This window comes from Neodiprion fabricii, chromosome 3 (genome assembly GCF_021155785.1).
Source record: "Neodiprion fabricii isolate iyNeoFabr1 chromosome 3, iyNeoFabr1.1, whole genome shotgun sequence".
NCBI classification, from domain to species: domain Eukaryota; kingdom Metazoa; phylum Arthropoda; class Insecta; order Hymenoptera; family Diprionidae; genus Neodiprion; species Neodiprion fabricii.
Window position 1 is genome coordinate 23,531,168 of NC_060241.1, and position 15,943 is coordinate 23,547,110.

The 15,943-nt window shown below is 38.5% G+C and overlaps 2 protein-coding genes across 12 annotated transcripts in view; one reads left to right on the forward strand and one right to left on the reverse strand.

Annotated features, from left to right (window-relative positions):
- The window catches only part of LOC124178609 (fasciclin-1), a 224,037-nt gene that overhangs the window by 64,453 nt on the left and 143,641 nt on the right, over positions 1-15,943 (reverse strand). For all 8 annotated transcript variants that reach the window (XM_046562077.1, XM_046562076.1, XM_046562074.1 and 5 more), the window contains exon 3: positions 2,930-3,126. In XM_046562077.1, coding sequence (XP_046418033.1) covers positions 2,930-3,126 — 197 coding nt within the window. The remainder of the gene's footprint in view (positions 1-2,929; positions 3,127-15,943) is intronic.
- LOC124178611 (origin recognition complex subunit 3) lies at positions 7,725-14,828 on the forward strand. Of its 4 annotated transcripts, XM_046562082.1 has the most exons (14): positions 7,725-7,949; positions 9,098-9,229; positions 9,358-9,469; positions 9,580-9,734; positions 9,987-10,141; positions 10,709-10,817; positions 10,974-11,138; positions 11,630-11,821; positions 11,912-12,028; positions 12,697-12,984; positions 13,715-13,948; positions 14,019-14,138; positions 14,466-14,533; positions 14,644-14,828. In XM_046562082.1, exons 1-14 carry the CDS (start codon positions 7,926-7,928, stop codon positions 14,747-14,749), a joined length of 1,977 nt encoding a protein of 658 aa, XP_046418038.1. In that variant the 5' UTR covers positions 7,725-7,925; the 3' UTR covers positions 14,750-14,828. The 4 variants fall into 4 exon arrangements, with proteins under 4 accessions (XP_046418038.1, XP_046418040.1, XP_046418039.1 ...); XM_046562084.1 differs by lacking the exon at positions 13,715-13,948; XM_046562083.1 differs by lacking the exon at positions 11,912-12,028.

Here is a 15,943-nt window from a genome sequence, read left to right on the forward strand (position 1 = left end):
TGTGTCATTTCATTACCGTACGTAACGTGAGGTAGACTCGACACTAATTGTGACTGTCTTGAAGAGATTCACCATAAGAGTTGATAAATTTTTATCCATTTTACAGTGATTTGAAATTAAAAGTTAAGATCTAGGCACTACATTTTTATAGTTATTATCTAACAGTTCCGGAAAATGTGAATTTGACAAATGTTCAACATGTGACTATCTCGTAGTAAAAATAATAAGCGAGAATTGATTGATTACACCGGTCAACACGAATTATGAGTCTTGGTTCTAAATGTCAAATTTTTATTTATTCGCCCTGAGTAATGAAAGAAAAAATAGTTTATTATATAAAGTTTGCTCTTTGTTTAATCGTGCTCCTATCGGCTGCTTACCTGCTGCAACCAAACACTTCGAGACTTATTTATCAACGCAAGACAGACAAAAGCAAACTTCATAAACAGCGAATGAAGATTTTGATTATTATTTAATGTATGGAATCAAAATGTATTAATTTAAATGCGAAACCTCAAAAAAAAAATTTCGTTCACCCGTGTTATTGACTCATGAACCTCCTCAAGAGCGAGGTAGACAGAGAGAAGAGGGACACAAGCACGCTTAGTACTCTCCCGAAGTAACAGAGATCAACCCTCAACTAATACTAGGTGCAGTTTCTCATTTAGCAGCGCTGGTATATACAGAGATACTCGATATGGCGCCGAGAACAGCATGAAAATTTTTTTTTTCATTCTCTATAACTTTGGAAAAACGAACTTGAACCTCTAGAAATTGCAGTAATACGGCAAGATAACGAAGCAAATGCGAAACCTGCACGACGTGGGGTCAAATTTGACATACTTTAATCTAACAACGTCGGGTGAAAAGTATATCCCGATCTTTTGGTGCGTAGCAGGTTTACTTGTAATACCCATCAGCGATAATGACTCTGCGGTGCCGACGACAGGCTGTACATTTTCCTTTGAAAGCACATTAAAAGCTCGTTAGAAGCTGACCGCAAACTTGGCCAAGACAAGGTACGTAGTTACATGGGACCAAACTAGATCGTCAAACACCTTTGCAAACTTTCCTCTGAGACACGAAACAGAGGTTGACGAAAATTTATTATACTTATCTGTGATGCCGCGTACCTACGATATACATTATCGTCAATTTGCCACTCGGCTGGCAATGAGACGCGAAAGCACAGCGCGACAGGTGTAACCGAATTCTAAACGGCGAGAGAAAGTCGGAGGAAACTTCGTTCCGTGTGAAGGTTAAGGGTTGCCGCTCCGCCGACGGAATTCTAAGTAATTCCTATTCCCTCCTCGTGGCGGAAGGGTTGAGCAAAAAGGAATGGTAAATCTAGGGAGAGGGATACGGGAATAAAGGATAGAGTGATAGAGACACGCGTTTATACGTAGAGTCATGCGAGGCTGGCCAGGTAAGCTGGATTAATTTTTTAGGACGGGTCGAGCGTCGAATTACCCATTTACGTACAAATTTTGGGATTTTGTGGATTTCAAACTTTCACCGGTAGGAACCCTTGCGTTTAAAGCACACACCGATGTGTCGGATATATCCAAGCCTCGGGTAGGGATAAATAATAAATATCCAGCTGGTCGGGGGTTTAAATAATTCACATTCACCTGGTAATCGCATAAGTAGGGTATATAATTTAACGAGGTCATTTTACGTCTCCGTTTGCAGTGAAAATTATCACCAGTGCATCAATTGTTGCAGTAAAAACCATCTCGAAGCTAGACGAGAGATTATAACGTGTAAAGATGGAGTCGGGTTGAAGTCCCGAATTTCAAAAGTTCCAAAAGCGCCTGATTCCGAATTATTTTGCGGGGAAACTTGAAGCGAAGAAATCAAACGTTGACGAAACAACGAAGTTTTGAATGGTCGGACAACCCGACGGCTCCAAGTTCCAAAATTCAAGTTACGATTCAGCAAAGTTCCGAAAAGTAAAGTTCCGATAGAACAAAATTCCGATACATGAAGTTTCGATAGAGCGAAGTTCCAAAAGTTGAAGTATAATCACACAGCGTAGTTTACTCAACGAGTGGGTTTAAAAAATTAGGAAAACCGAAAATCAGAATGACCAAGATTCCGAACGTAAAAATATCGAAAGTCCAAAATAAAGAAGGATCAAAGTGGTGACATTTCGCCAAGCCAGAAATTCAGAGAACTGAAAATCTTCGATCACTCAGAATTTCCATGTTTCAGATTTTTCAATTTTCTCACTTTCGCACTTTCGGAACTTTGACTTGTCGGAGTTACACCCGTTCAGCACTTTATCCTTTCGGAACTTTGATCGTTGGATTTCGGACCATTCGAAACTTTGATGTTTCGTCAAATTTTGATTTCTTTACTTCAAGTTTCGCCACAAAAGAATTCCGAACTTGTCGCTGTCGGAGCTTTTCAAATTTGGAATTTCAATCCCACCCCGTAAAGATTATTCCTCGTACTGCGAAATTATTTACACCATATAGTTACACAAGACTAAATATTCACTTTTCTAAAGTTCAACGACACGGTTCATCAGCGATGATTTCGAAACATACATATAGTACCGCCCTTCGATTAGACGTCACTTTCAGGATGAATACATTCAACTGCTGCACAGTCCGATCGGAATGATACACCAATGACGCGATCAACAGTGACGAATTCATAACCAAGCAACAATTTACAAACGTATAAACAGACGCATTTGATGAAACTGCGAATTTCAACTAGCGATGAATCCTCATCACCGTAGAGAGTGAAACGAGGGTGTGACAATTCCGTCGCTCAAAGAGCGGCCGTACAGGGAAGTAAAACATCGTGATGTGGGCAGTTTTGTTGAACACCGGTGACGCAAATCGCTTGTAGGGAACGTACACGATTTAGCCGCGATTGTCGCGGCGGTGGTTTTGCATAAAAAGCGTGTAAGGCTAACCTGTTTTTCCTCCGATCCTCCGCTGTTACCAGGGATGCTCGACTGGTAGTTGCTACGCTCTATAAGAACTTTGGCGTTGTTGATGTAGATCTCGGGGCGATAGCTTCCGGTTTTTCGCGTCACCCACAGCGGCGGGCTTCCCGTAAGTTCCGACAGAATCGAAGTCGAGAATTCGTCCGTTGTCAAGGCGAGATTGGCTGTAAGAATAAACGGTTTAATTGCTTAGTTAGTTTCAGGATCAATGCTCATTTCAGTAGGTACATTAATGAATTAATTATTATCATGTGTGTGCCTACTCGTGTCGTCTTCATATTTTCCAACGTGTCATTGTCTCCTAATTAGCCCCAACATTTTTTCAAGTCAACGATTTGAAACCTTATTATTCACGGTGAAAATGCGGTAATGACCAAAAGTAAGATACCGTGGGTAATAAATCTTGCCTTTTATATTCTTAGGCCCCGTTTTTTTGTTTCGCGCTGAGAGCTACTTGGTTTCTTTCGGCTGATATAACTGTGCCTCTTTCTCTACCAATATATCACAGCTGCAGAACACAACTCTGATATACATACGTATACATCAACGAAACACCGCATATGGCCATAACACGTAAAAAATTACTTCTAAAAGTTTTACCGTACAACACGTGAATCTGAATTCCTTCGTACAGCTGAGCCAAATATTTCCGAAATTATAAAGACTATTGCTCTGCCCGAGCCTCCGCATTACGAGACCCTCGTAATCACCGGACCAATAATGAAGCTCAAGGGCACATCGGTTCATTTAAAATTTGTATCGGAGCCCAACGAAGAGGAGAAAGAAAAATATATACATAGGTACGTATATATACTTGTATATAATATTTGCCTTGTGGCGCCGACGGAATCTAATCAAAAGAGCCCTGTAAGCGGGTATATAAGTAGCGACCGATAACGTTATGTAATTGAAAGTCAGAACCATCTTCCGAGCAGCGTTTCTTTCCATTCCTTCCTTCCTTTCTTCCAGTACCCTGTTCGCCCCTTCCTGTTCCGCATCCTGAAGCACGGCAGCACCGAGAGACTTACCTCAACCATTCATCGGATTCCAAAAGAAGGAACCCCCAGAGGCTGCGTCGCACAATACCTCTCATTACGCGCTAGCTAGGAGAATCGAGCCTCGTCTCGTCAACTTCCCCCGAACCACCCCCAACCTGCACGCGGGTCACCTGCGAGACGGTGCGCAGCTTTCGAGCTTGGCGCACTTGAGCTAACTACCCTACGAATAATACTCGGTTCCCGCATCCAGTGATACGTGCCTTTTGTACGGAGTAATTGTTTAATCGTCAGTCATTTATGCCGTTACTGGCTCTTGTCCCGGCTCGAATTATCCTAATCGACGAAAATGACGCGCGATAATGAGTCTCTGAGTCACACCGCTGAATAAAGTAAAATATCGCGATCAATAAATAATTAGTATATCGGTTATATTGGAACGCTTTTTGCAGCAGGATGACAGGACTTGTTGATTTTAGATGAAGCTGTAAAATTGACAACGCTAAATTTAGTAACGTTAAGGTAACCAAACATCAGGGAAAAAATCGCTACTCTGCGATATCTGAATGATTATCGAGGTGTTGGCTTTTAAAAATATGAATACTTATGTTTCGTTTGTCATGGTTTATCTCCCAAACATGTATTGTTGCAGTAAGATTACTAACTTCATCCTCATTAAAATTGGTCATGCATTTCTTGTTTAGTGAAAGGCAGGTCGGATATATCGTCTCATTGTCGAGAATATCGGTGGCGTCAACGGATCGCGAGGAATCAAAGTACCTGGATGTACCTACTTAATACCGATTTTCTTTATTATTCTATGATACGCTGTATTGCATAAAAAAATATTAGACAGGTTATTTTTTTTTTTTTTTCAAATTCACACCCAAAAATCGATTTTCACGATTTCTCGATAGTGAAATAAAAGTTTTTAATAACATCAATTGGACGTTGCTAACTATCAACGGACGATCAAATCTGCACAGTGTTTTTATCCTCAAGGGCTGCATCCTTTACTTTTTTGGGGTAAATTTGGAGAGGTGTTCATCTATTAAAACATCGAATTATCGCGTGACGAATATATGTCTAATGTTTTTCGATTCCTCGCAACTTATCATAGAATGAAGAAAAAAGGCAAGGTACACTTCAGATACCTTCTTTTGCAAGTAGGCAGATCTACCTTGTTCGTTGTTTAATCTGTTTAATTCACTGCTTCGTACGCAAGCAGAACGCAGTTGATTGCCACTTTAGTTTCGACGATCACATGAGTAAAAACGCACCTGAAAATACGATTCACTTCGAGGAGGAAATTTCAGTGTTATTCGAAATAATAAAAACATGAAAGAGTTTGAACGGCAACGTTTTCTGTTAATTCACAATATGTATGAAAACTCTCGGTGTATCTGCGCAGACGGAAAACGGAAAAATTTTTGCCGTTTAAAAAAGGTAATCCTGCGGGGATATATATGCGGATGAATATTGAATTTCCCGTTTGTGATGACGTATCTTCTTTATTTGGTAATTCAGCCAGTCCCGTTATATCGAAATTAATTTCGCTAAAACAATACATGCCCGTCGTGGAAAAACATCCGAGTTCAAAGACTACAAAGGTATCGCCGAAGAGCCTCATTTATTGGCCTGCGAATATAACCGATAATTGCAGTGAGCACATCCCCTTTCGCTTTATACGCTGGCAAATTAGGTATTGAACTTTCAGTACCGTGACCCTTTAATTCCTTCGTACCCTTGTTATAACCACATCTCGGGACGAATAACGTTGACGGATATTTCACTCTCCATAAACCCCTTGGCAAATGTTTTAACCGATAGTATAGGTTCCGGGCAATCGATAAAATTACGTGTTATAACAAAAGTTGATTAAAGTACGATCGAGTTGAATCAAAATTTCCTCAATTCGTAGTTATAATTCGAACAAACTATAAGTTTGTTTTTCAAACTTATTACTTTATATATTTGACATTTTTTAGCATAACTCGATTTATTGTTCGAGGTTAATATCGTCAACCTTAATCGTTAACAAGAAGTGTAACTCCTGATACAAATCAGAACACTATTTGACCATCAAATCCCGGCATTATCTGTTAGACGGATTTACCTATCTTTCGGCGAGGAAGGAAGTATTCAAAGAAAAAGTTTTTGTAAACATTAAATTTGCACGTAAATTAAAGAGCGGAAAAAGAGTATAGCGAGAGGGCGGAATTCACCCCTGAGAGAGAGTCTTACATTGCTTGTTTAAAATGCTACGGAGGCTCGTCGAAGCGAATTATAAAAATAATGTGGAGAGAAGTTTCTTCTTATACTTCTTTTTTTTTTTTTTTTTTTTTGCGAGATGCGAGGTGGGACTTGTACGGGACTAAATTGAACTGTCACAAAGAAATATAAAAACGAGGCGACGCGGGATTTTGCCTCAGGGAACGGAAGCGATATATTGCTTTCAACTAGAACTTGGACAATGCTACTTAAAACGACAAATCGTCACGCAGTACGGAGAAACGAGCTTGCGATAAATTTCATCGTATACTGAATTTTCACGCGATCTATATTCGCTACTGGAATTTGCTGCACAGTTCTCTGCATATTGCGAGTGTTCAGTATTTCGGCAGCCTGTCTAAAACTGCAACGGATGATGGCTTGTTCAATTGCCTAATGCAGGCATAACTGAGATTGCTGCATGCCCCGAGGCCTCGTTATATGAACGTCACGTAACGCGCACACGATATCAGATTATAAATACCGTACGGATTTCGTCAGATTGTGAGAGGAGAGACCAGGGAATTGATTAAAAAATGCGCAACCGAAAAAGAAGACTGCAAAGTGGAATAATGCAACGTATGCGAATTGAAAATTTTGCATATTTTGCACGTGAACAAAATTTCAACGCATAGATGTAAGGTTAGAAATTTTCATTCCTTCTCGAGCATTCATGCTTTATGAAATACTCGATTCGTTGGTCGGTCAGGCATTTTTACCATGTTAAAAGTAAGTGTAACGAACTTGTTGCCGATTGCAAATATTATCTACCACGATATCTGTCCATATATATGTAAAAGGTTTTACAATTAATTGATTGCTCCATAAACTCAGGACGGGTACGTACATAATTTTTCAAAAATGTGCGATGAAATGCATACGATGTACAATAAAAAAAGATCATTTCTCTGTAATACAAATTTTTAACAAACATATTCGTATTCGTTATTGCGTTGTTTAAAATTACATGAACTCAGACTTATTCGGGTCAACGGAGTGAAGATTTATAATCTAAATTTAGATGAATAGATACCGTTAAATCCAATTGAATTTCTTCATTATCTAATCTAATCTAACCGCCAACAATTTTGTAGATTTAAAAAGATCTGTAAATTCATCATCAAATCCGGATCTGAACAGATCTCTGAATCATAAATAGTTGGATCAATTTAGATGCAAGCAAAAATTGCATCCCATTGAATCTGTCAATGTTTTCCCGGATAACTAATCCCAAAATAAACGACACGAGCAATCTCACTTTCGAAACGCATCGCCAATACTACCGCCGGCGGCGCTTGCGGGAGACCAAATATCTTCGTCTCCATATCTTTCTACGTCCCAGTCGTCGAATGCCGCACTCCATGCTTCGATGCGCCGTCTGGCGGTCGTCCTTGAAATCCCTTCCGCCATCCAAAATCCCCGTCAGCGTCCAACTTCTGGATTCCAAATGGCAGTTAGCGCTGCGTGACTTGGGACTGAGTGGCAGGCCGACAAAGCAACGAGACGCGAACATTCGTGCGCAGCCGTTGCGCAGCTCCGTTAGCGTCGGCGCAGCTCTATGACCAACCGTTATTCTACGGTTCATGTGTATACATATATAAACCGGATTCTACAGTTGATTCGATTATTTTTGTCGACCGGTTCGCAACTGTGCAAAGACGAGAAAATCAGATGCACTGATCAATCTCCTGGCGAAAATGGACAACGTCTCTGTCTCGAAGGTACGTTATCTTGCTACCTGTTGCGCTCTCAGCGTAACCTAACCACAATGCATTTGGCATTTACGAATGTTTGTTAGGACTGTACGGAGTAGAATTGGAAATTAGAAGTATCCAATCAGGGATCGCAATTTTCATATCTGCATTCTCAACGCGATTTCTGATTGGAGGATGATCCCTAGTCCTTGTTTGTCGTGATTTTTGTGATTTTTATCGCGTAATTGGCTAAGAAATTGAAACTAGGCTTTATTTTATTGGCAGGGATTGCACAAAGGAGGTGATAATTGGCTGATTTTTATTTTGTCATCATTTTCTATTGTTTTGCGTTTTTTCATGGCTTGGGAATTGTTAAAATTAATTTAAATATCTGGGGATCGATCCTGTAATGTCACTTCTCACATTTCCCACCATCGAAGCACTCTCATTCGTTGACAATACTTTGCAAACCAATCAAAAAAATTGGATGGTGGGAAATGTGAAAAGTGAAATTATAGGATCGATCCCCAGATACTCGTAACGATACAAGTTTCTGAATATCGTTATGTTATCTCGTACTTTAAGTAGCGACATTTCAATGCCGACCGTTTACCGCAATTTTATTTTTGAAGCTGCTTGGCGGGAGAAATAGCGAAACGACATACCTATTAGTCAATATTTCAAAAATCACCAATTTAACGTTTGTTAAAACTTTTTGTTCTTGAAAGCTGACGATTAATTATTTTATACATTATTTCACTCGGCTCTTGTTTTGCTGATTCTACGGTAGGTTCTTTTTCTAGAAAATTAATCCACCAACGCAAACTTGATTGTCGTAATTAATTTTTTTAGCTACCAAGCGCGGTTTCAGCAATACCTTGATATTGAATCCGTATCAATTCCTCGATGATAAATTTAATGGAAACGTAAATGGTTCTGTAAAAATTTACTCATATAATTTTAAAGAGATATATGTAGAGCGTTTCGGCTCTATTCACATCGAGTTTTCTGGCCTGGAGATTGCTAATTTTTCTACAGTTAGTTTTTACGCCCTCGTCGAGTTCGATCGGATTTTTGTTTCAATCTAATTCTCTACCGAGATTGTTTCAAGAGAATGCGTGTATTTTTACGACCAATAATGCAGCATAAATCAAATTTCACTATACGTGTTTTAGGGGGTTTTTGCCTTCCAAGGAAGCTATAGAATTGGCCGCGGAAAGAAAAGGCCTGGAAAAGCACCGCTGTTTAACGAATCGTGGTACAAGGCCTACAAGGAAGTTTGGTCAACCATCGAAAAGTCTACTCAGGTAGGAAAAAGGGTAAAAAGTCCCTCAACGCAGGTGAAATGCGCTAACTTGAGGCTCATCAATTGACCGCAATTTCACGTTGCATAATTGAAGAATAAGACAAAATAAGAATCGATTACTTATTGTAGAAAATAAATTCCGACATTTTCGCAAGAATCTCGGAAGATTTGAAGTCGTACGTCTCATCGATAAACTACGATGATCTGTCCGGTGAAATACCCACAGCAATTTTACTGACCGGCAAGTACGATGACAAATTTGTTCTACTTTAACGGTACAATAATTATAGGTAAAAAAAAAGACTCTCACCAGGTATAATAATATACACGGTTATTTTTTTTTTTTTTTAGGTGTCAATTTACCCGATCACGGGGCGCTTTTTCAAATGCTGGCCAGAAAATTCCAAGATATTACCTCACACATAGCGATTATACAGCAGAGAGACTCCTACAGCTTGAAAAATATGATGGAAGAAACAGTCTTTCAGCTAATTAACAATTCCAGGGTAATTGATTTGGCGCGGCGTACTTTTATATTTGTGCTTCGGTTCTTTGGCCAAAGTTTACTTTCAAGTGTCCATCCTACTTATTTTCTTTTTTTTTTTTTCTTTCGAGGGAAGCATGAAAGTATAAATTATTGATTGAATTTCGTCAAGATCGCTTTTCACTTGTTCTTTCAATTATTGTTTATAATGGCCTACAAGCCCTTCAATGAGCACTTTTCAGTTATTTCTCATGAGGTATTCATTGTTTCGCAGAATAAGCGCACAGAAATACAGAAAAACCATTGCACCTCAAGTATGCTGAACGCCTGGTATCAGGAATATGGTTCAAACACACCTCTGCTCATAATCATTCCAGATTTCGAAAGTTTCTCAGCTGAAATTTTGCAAAACTTCATTCTAATACTCAGGTAAATATGCGTAGGAAGAATTTTGAACATTATACGTATTTTATTGCGATTCACTTATCCGTAACGTAATATTTTCAATTCTGAAAGCAGTATAAAAAAAAATTCGTTATTATTTATTGGACGCTTTATATGTCTGGAGTGTTCATATAAAAAAAAAAAAAAAAAAAAAATCGTCTACTGTAACTGATTCTCAACAATTAGAGAAACAAACATCGAGGTCTGAAACATTCAGAACCCGTAATTATTAAATATTTGATCGGAAAGTTTAAGTCTTTCCGACAAAGAAAAAAAAACAAAATATATGGCATTAATTGATAGCATCGAATTTTACGAATTTAGTTTCCTAATTTCCTTCTTTCCGCGTCGCACGAACATTACGGTTACACTATCGATTTACTTGATGTTTTCATTGAATTGCAAATGATTTATGCATTCAAATACTTGCTAATCTGTCTGATTAGTCAGACCAATCCGATTATCCACATATTTTGTCGTTATCTACACCTGCCAGTGACTAATATTTTTTTTCACTTACGAATACCCGTTTTTTTTTCAATTTATTTATAGCGTTTACTCAAAAACAATCAAATTTGTTTTAATTTTCGGAGTAGCGACAGCGGTCCACGCTGCGCACAGATCGTTACCGCATCACGTCACATCGAAATTGCGAGTTCAGGCAAGACTAATTTTATTATACGGTTACACCTCGTTAAATAAATCCGCAGAATTTAATCTGCACAGTATTAATATTAATATTTCCCGAAATTGTATTTTAACGACAAATTCTCACTGAATAATAATAATACCAGTAATAATATATCCATTACAACAGGTTTTCCAAGCTCCGTCGCAAGTGAAAAGTCTCTCAGGTGTTTTGGACGGCACGGTTCTTTCCACGGAAACCCCGTTTAAATTAACCGGGCGCGCTTTTCAGTTACTCACCGACATATTTTTATTTTATGATTTTTCCGTCAACGGTTTCCTGCAAGGCTACAAGGTACGAAAATTGCTGTATTTAATCGAGATATATCGACGGTGATACGCGTGATGTTTGTTTTTTAGATACAAGTATGTAATTTTATTCGGCACGTGAAGCTTTTTCCTCGTTTTAACCGTCTTTGTGTATTTTTTCCATTTTCCCTTCTTTTTTTGTCAGTTGTAAAACAATTTTAAATGTATTACGCAGGCTTCGTTGAATAATTCACCACCGCACTCGTATTATAACCGGCTACGAGCATTAATCATGTTATTCGAACGTGCTTATAATTACACGTTGTGAACACGTAGTTATATAATGTATACGCCGCATAATATAACAGAGGCCTGCATTGTTATTGAATTAATATCCGAGAAACATGAAATATTTCGGCATTATGCGTAATATATATGTAGAACCTATAACACATATGCACACGTTATATGTCACAAAGAACGAAAATCTGGCGGCATTGATCGCAGTGATATCGCAGAGCATTTTTTACTTTTCAGATGTGTATGTTTCAACATTTTTATGGAAAGAATATCAACTCGTTGTGCTGCAACGACGATAATATCGGATCGAGAATATCCGCGTTGAGAAGCGAAGATCTGGATGAGATAAAAAAATTAAACTCGATTGCTGAATACGTTCGAAAATTGCCGGTGACAAAACGCGACTCCCTAAACGACGAAGAGTTCAAGGTATAAGCCGAACCAATTTCCTTACCCCTATAAAACCATGAAATTGAATGAATTAATTACGCCTTACCCCCCTCTATCTTTCCCATACAGGAATTACTGTCTACCTTAATAAATCAGGTTCACACCTTCACTCGCACCTTTCAAATTACCCTAAAATGTTTGCATCACCTCACCTCGGATCTACCTAACGCGCCTTTGGGTAAACAAGTAAGTTTTACGCTCGACTTGCAATTTTGATTGACGATGGATCGGCGTAAGTCCGCAGAAGAGATCGATCTGTATTTATTGTTGTTTCAATTTTTTATTTTTATTTTAGTAACTGTGTACACCCTTTTTCACTCACTTTTGAGGAGATCGAGCGGTTAAAAATCGACAATGATTTTCTAATTCTTACCACAAGATAGTCGTACATTCAAGATTTGTGAAGTTGTTATTATTATTAAACTGTGAAGAAATCTTTGAAAATACACAGGTCAGACAACACTGAAATTTTGAACAAAAAATTGATTATTCATTTCAAAATGTTTTAAAATTGTTGAAAATTTGAAAGTTTCACTTTGGAATGCCTCATTTTATTCAGAAGACTATTTTCTATGATTTCACTGGAAGAGATTTTCTTTTTTTTTCAACAATCAACTAGATGTTATCAGTTTTTTTTTTTATTGTAGTCAATATTGAAACAATATTACAAAATAAAAAAATATATAACCATGCCAATGAAAAAACGATGCGTCTTTTGAATAAAATTAACTATTGAAAAGTGAAATGGAACGAGTTTACTAGATTTTCACCAATTTTTTTTGCCAGCCAGTTTTTACTTGCCAGCATCTCGTAGATGAATCGCTTAATAATTTTTTGCCCCGTTTCGAAATCAGCTACGAGAAGTATACGCGAAGGCTGTGAGCTGCGCCATAACCGAATCCCAAGAGTACAAGGAGTGCCTGCAATACCTGGGTTTCATATCGAAAGAAGAACTTCTGACGAAACTTGATGCGATGAAAAATATCATCGAAATCTCTACCGAGGAAAAATTGTTGGCGGATGTTAAACTTGATCTGGAAAAATACAGGGAAGTCATCAGGAATGCGAGCCCCGAAGTAACTAAAGAAAACACGGAGGTCGTCGACCCGGGTGAAAAATTAAATCGGGCCCAGCTAAAAGAGGTACGAATCGATTCGCAGTATTTCACTTCTCACCTGTTGGGTATTATTTTACACACGGAAAATTCCTGTAAAGCTCAAAGCTTCACGAATGGACCGCCAATGCAGCGGAAACAAAAACAACCCTCATATCCCAATCGTTATTGTAATATCCGAATAAAAAATGGTATACTAACGCGACTAATGGGTGTGTAATTATTGTATTCATTGACATTAATTACTCGGTTATAATACGGGTGAATGCTGTTGACGAGATTATGCCGTAGGGATAATTGGAATTCTCAGTTTCGGCACACGGTTTTATAACGAGTGTATTATTATATAGTATACTAGTGTGCGATTAAAATGTCATTCGTTTCCTGGCACGCCGAGTATATACTCGTGTATATGTTCATTGATTTGTTATCAGACTCATCGTTGTGTGTAATGAAACAACGATTATTATTCCGGCTTTAAAATTGAACGTCAAGCTCATTAATTGTGCGTTAATGAATTTGGTCCACAAATTAAGCAAATCCCTGCGGGTTGTACCCGTAAATCTGCTGTCAGGTTAGTTTATTAATTCGCTTAACAAAGCGACCAGTCATTTTGATTTTCTATTGCAGCGTTGTTCCCGCGACGAAGGCAAACTCTACTGTATTGTAATCTATTATTTGATCAATCGGTGCGATCATAATTTTTACAAACTTTACAAAGTGTTAAAGAGAATTTCTTTTATCTTCGCCGTTTGCAGAAGCTGCTGAAATTGTCCAAGAAACATTCAATCTCGCCTTACAAACAAGCCCAAACGGATGTGATAAATTACCTCGATCAAAAAGTTTTTTCCATTTATCTGAAAAATCCCGCACTTCTGCCGGGCAGTGAAATATTCTTTTTCAACGACGGTAACGCCGTGAAACATCACATTGTTGGATCGCCACGGGCTGCCATTCACACCGGTTTGAATAATCCGCAAGCTTACTTGGACGTAAGTGTATAGAATGGTTTGCGAAATCGATGAATCGGGATTTCTTTTTTACAGTGATTTGTATTTTTAGTGTTCTTGCTGCACTGTGACCAGCCAGCAGCCGATTGTTGAAACGATGCCGGACTTGAGCCTCATTTACAAACTTCATTTGGAAGGCAGAAGATTGATTAACATGTACGACTGGCTCCAGGTAAAAATAATCACAGCTCACTATATCTCATCAATATTTATCCCACAGATGTTTTATAGTATTTTATCAACGCCATCATTTTCCAAAAAAAGTTTCATCCCCGTGGCGCCTCATCGAAGACTTTATTCAACGTTGAATATCAATCGATAAACGGTCGCACATTATAGTGGTCCTAATTTGATTGGGACCTTCACCTCTTTTCGTACATGAATGAGCCATTTGCACCCTAACTATTTTTGTCTGGTTCAGTTTTTAAATTAATTTTTTTCCAAAAAATGCGAAAGAACAATTCAACAGTTTTCGCTTACTTCTCATTGTTTGTTACAGTCTTTCCTAGCAATCGTGTGTCCAGATCAGTCAGGGGAAGAACGGCGAGAAGTGGATCCCGAACTGCAGTATCCTTGTCTATATAACGCAATGAAAGTTTCGATCAGAACGCGCTGATTTCTTTTCCTCTAAACAGGTGAAATTTCGCAGAACATTTTCCTTAACGCAATTCACTCAGAGCTCGATTTACACGGGCGGTAGCTGAGCTACAGTTTCTTGGATTCATCAAATCGTCGAGGAAAAAGACTGACCACGTGATGCGACTTACTTGGGGCTGTAGTTGATTTCAATAACTCTGAATTAGTTTATGGTTCACGTTTCACGCCGTTTCTTGCCATAATAAAAATATCATCTCTGAAGAAACGGAAAGTGTTGTTAATTTTTGCCTGTGTCGATCACCCTTAGCTAGAAAGTTCGAATTATCCAAGAATCATGAAGGAAATATCCAAGAATTATACTCGGGGATATGAAATTTGACGCGAGTGTTCGAATTAAGCTGTGTTAGGTTTTCAAACCGTAAAAGCGTGATACATTGCCAGACGCTGACGGCAGATAAAAAGAAAGAAGAAAAACAAAAAATATATGTGACGCGTTTATTAAGTGCGCCTGATTTTATTGTCACGGGTGAGCCATAAATTGAAATAGCTTTCCAATACGCCGCGATTTTTGTGAAAACATACAAAATATAATTTACGCGGTGAAACGCGAAATTACACATTGAGATTGTCCTCGTAAAGTTTCGATCGCATATTGCGAGGAGGGATATCCTCATCGGTTTCACTTCTTCCTCCACACATGAATGTATACAGGTATTGCAATTTCCCGAATATTGCAAAATTGTCTTTCGGTCTCGTCAGTAAATGGTTCGTATTTCTTTCTCTCTCTCTCTCTCTCTTTCTCTTTTTCTCTTGCCCGCTTTCGCCATATTTTCCGTAAGCCGTAGAAATATTCTCAATTCCGTTGAAAGCTCGGTTCAAATCGTATCGTGGCGGGCGATATTTTTACTTGGTCAGCGTAAAGAGGTATTTTCTTGGCTGCCGGTAAGGCGATCGCGAGTTAAGTTGCTGACACGGCCGTATCGGGTGAATGGTTCTTTCACAAGAAGAATATTCACAAACATGCCTCCTATTACTCCTCGAAAGCTTCGTGCAAGGACGGATTTTTGCATGACAACTTTTCCGCATTAACGGTTTCACCGCCGACTGGAAACGTACATACTCGGAAATTTTATTTCCTGAATTTATCCCTACGAATCAACTTGATATTTGAATGCAAGCTTACAATTCCACAGAATTTAATTTGCCTGAGCGAGAAAGTCTTGTTTCATAAAATTAAAGTCAACTTGAATTCAATCAATTTTTATTTCGAACAAGTGTATTTTTTTAAATCTAGGTTTGCATTCGAATAGATCTCTTTTCTCGGTATCAACCCTATAGCAACGAGTCTTGAAAAACACTGGGGACGAGTAGCTGGGATAT

Excerpts from the sequence above, each read along its gene's own strand:
- LOC124178611 (XM_046562082.1), top strand. The coding sequence starts at position 7,926 with ATGGACAACGTCTCTGTCTCGAAG. Across the intron at positions 9,230-9,357 it reads CCATCGAAAAGTCTACTCAG|AAAATAAATTCCGACATTTT; the intron begins GTAGGAAAAAGG and ends TACTTATTGTAG. Across the intron at positions 11,139-11,629 it reads GTTTCCTGCAAGGCTACAAG|ATGTGTATGTTTCAACATTT; the intron begins GTACGAAAATTG and ends TTTACTTTTCAG.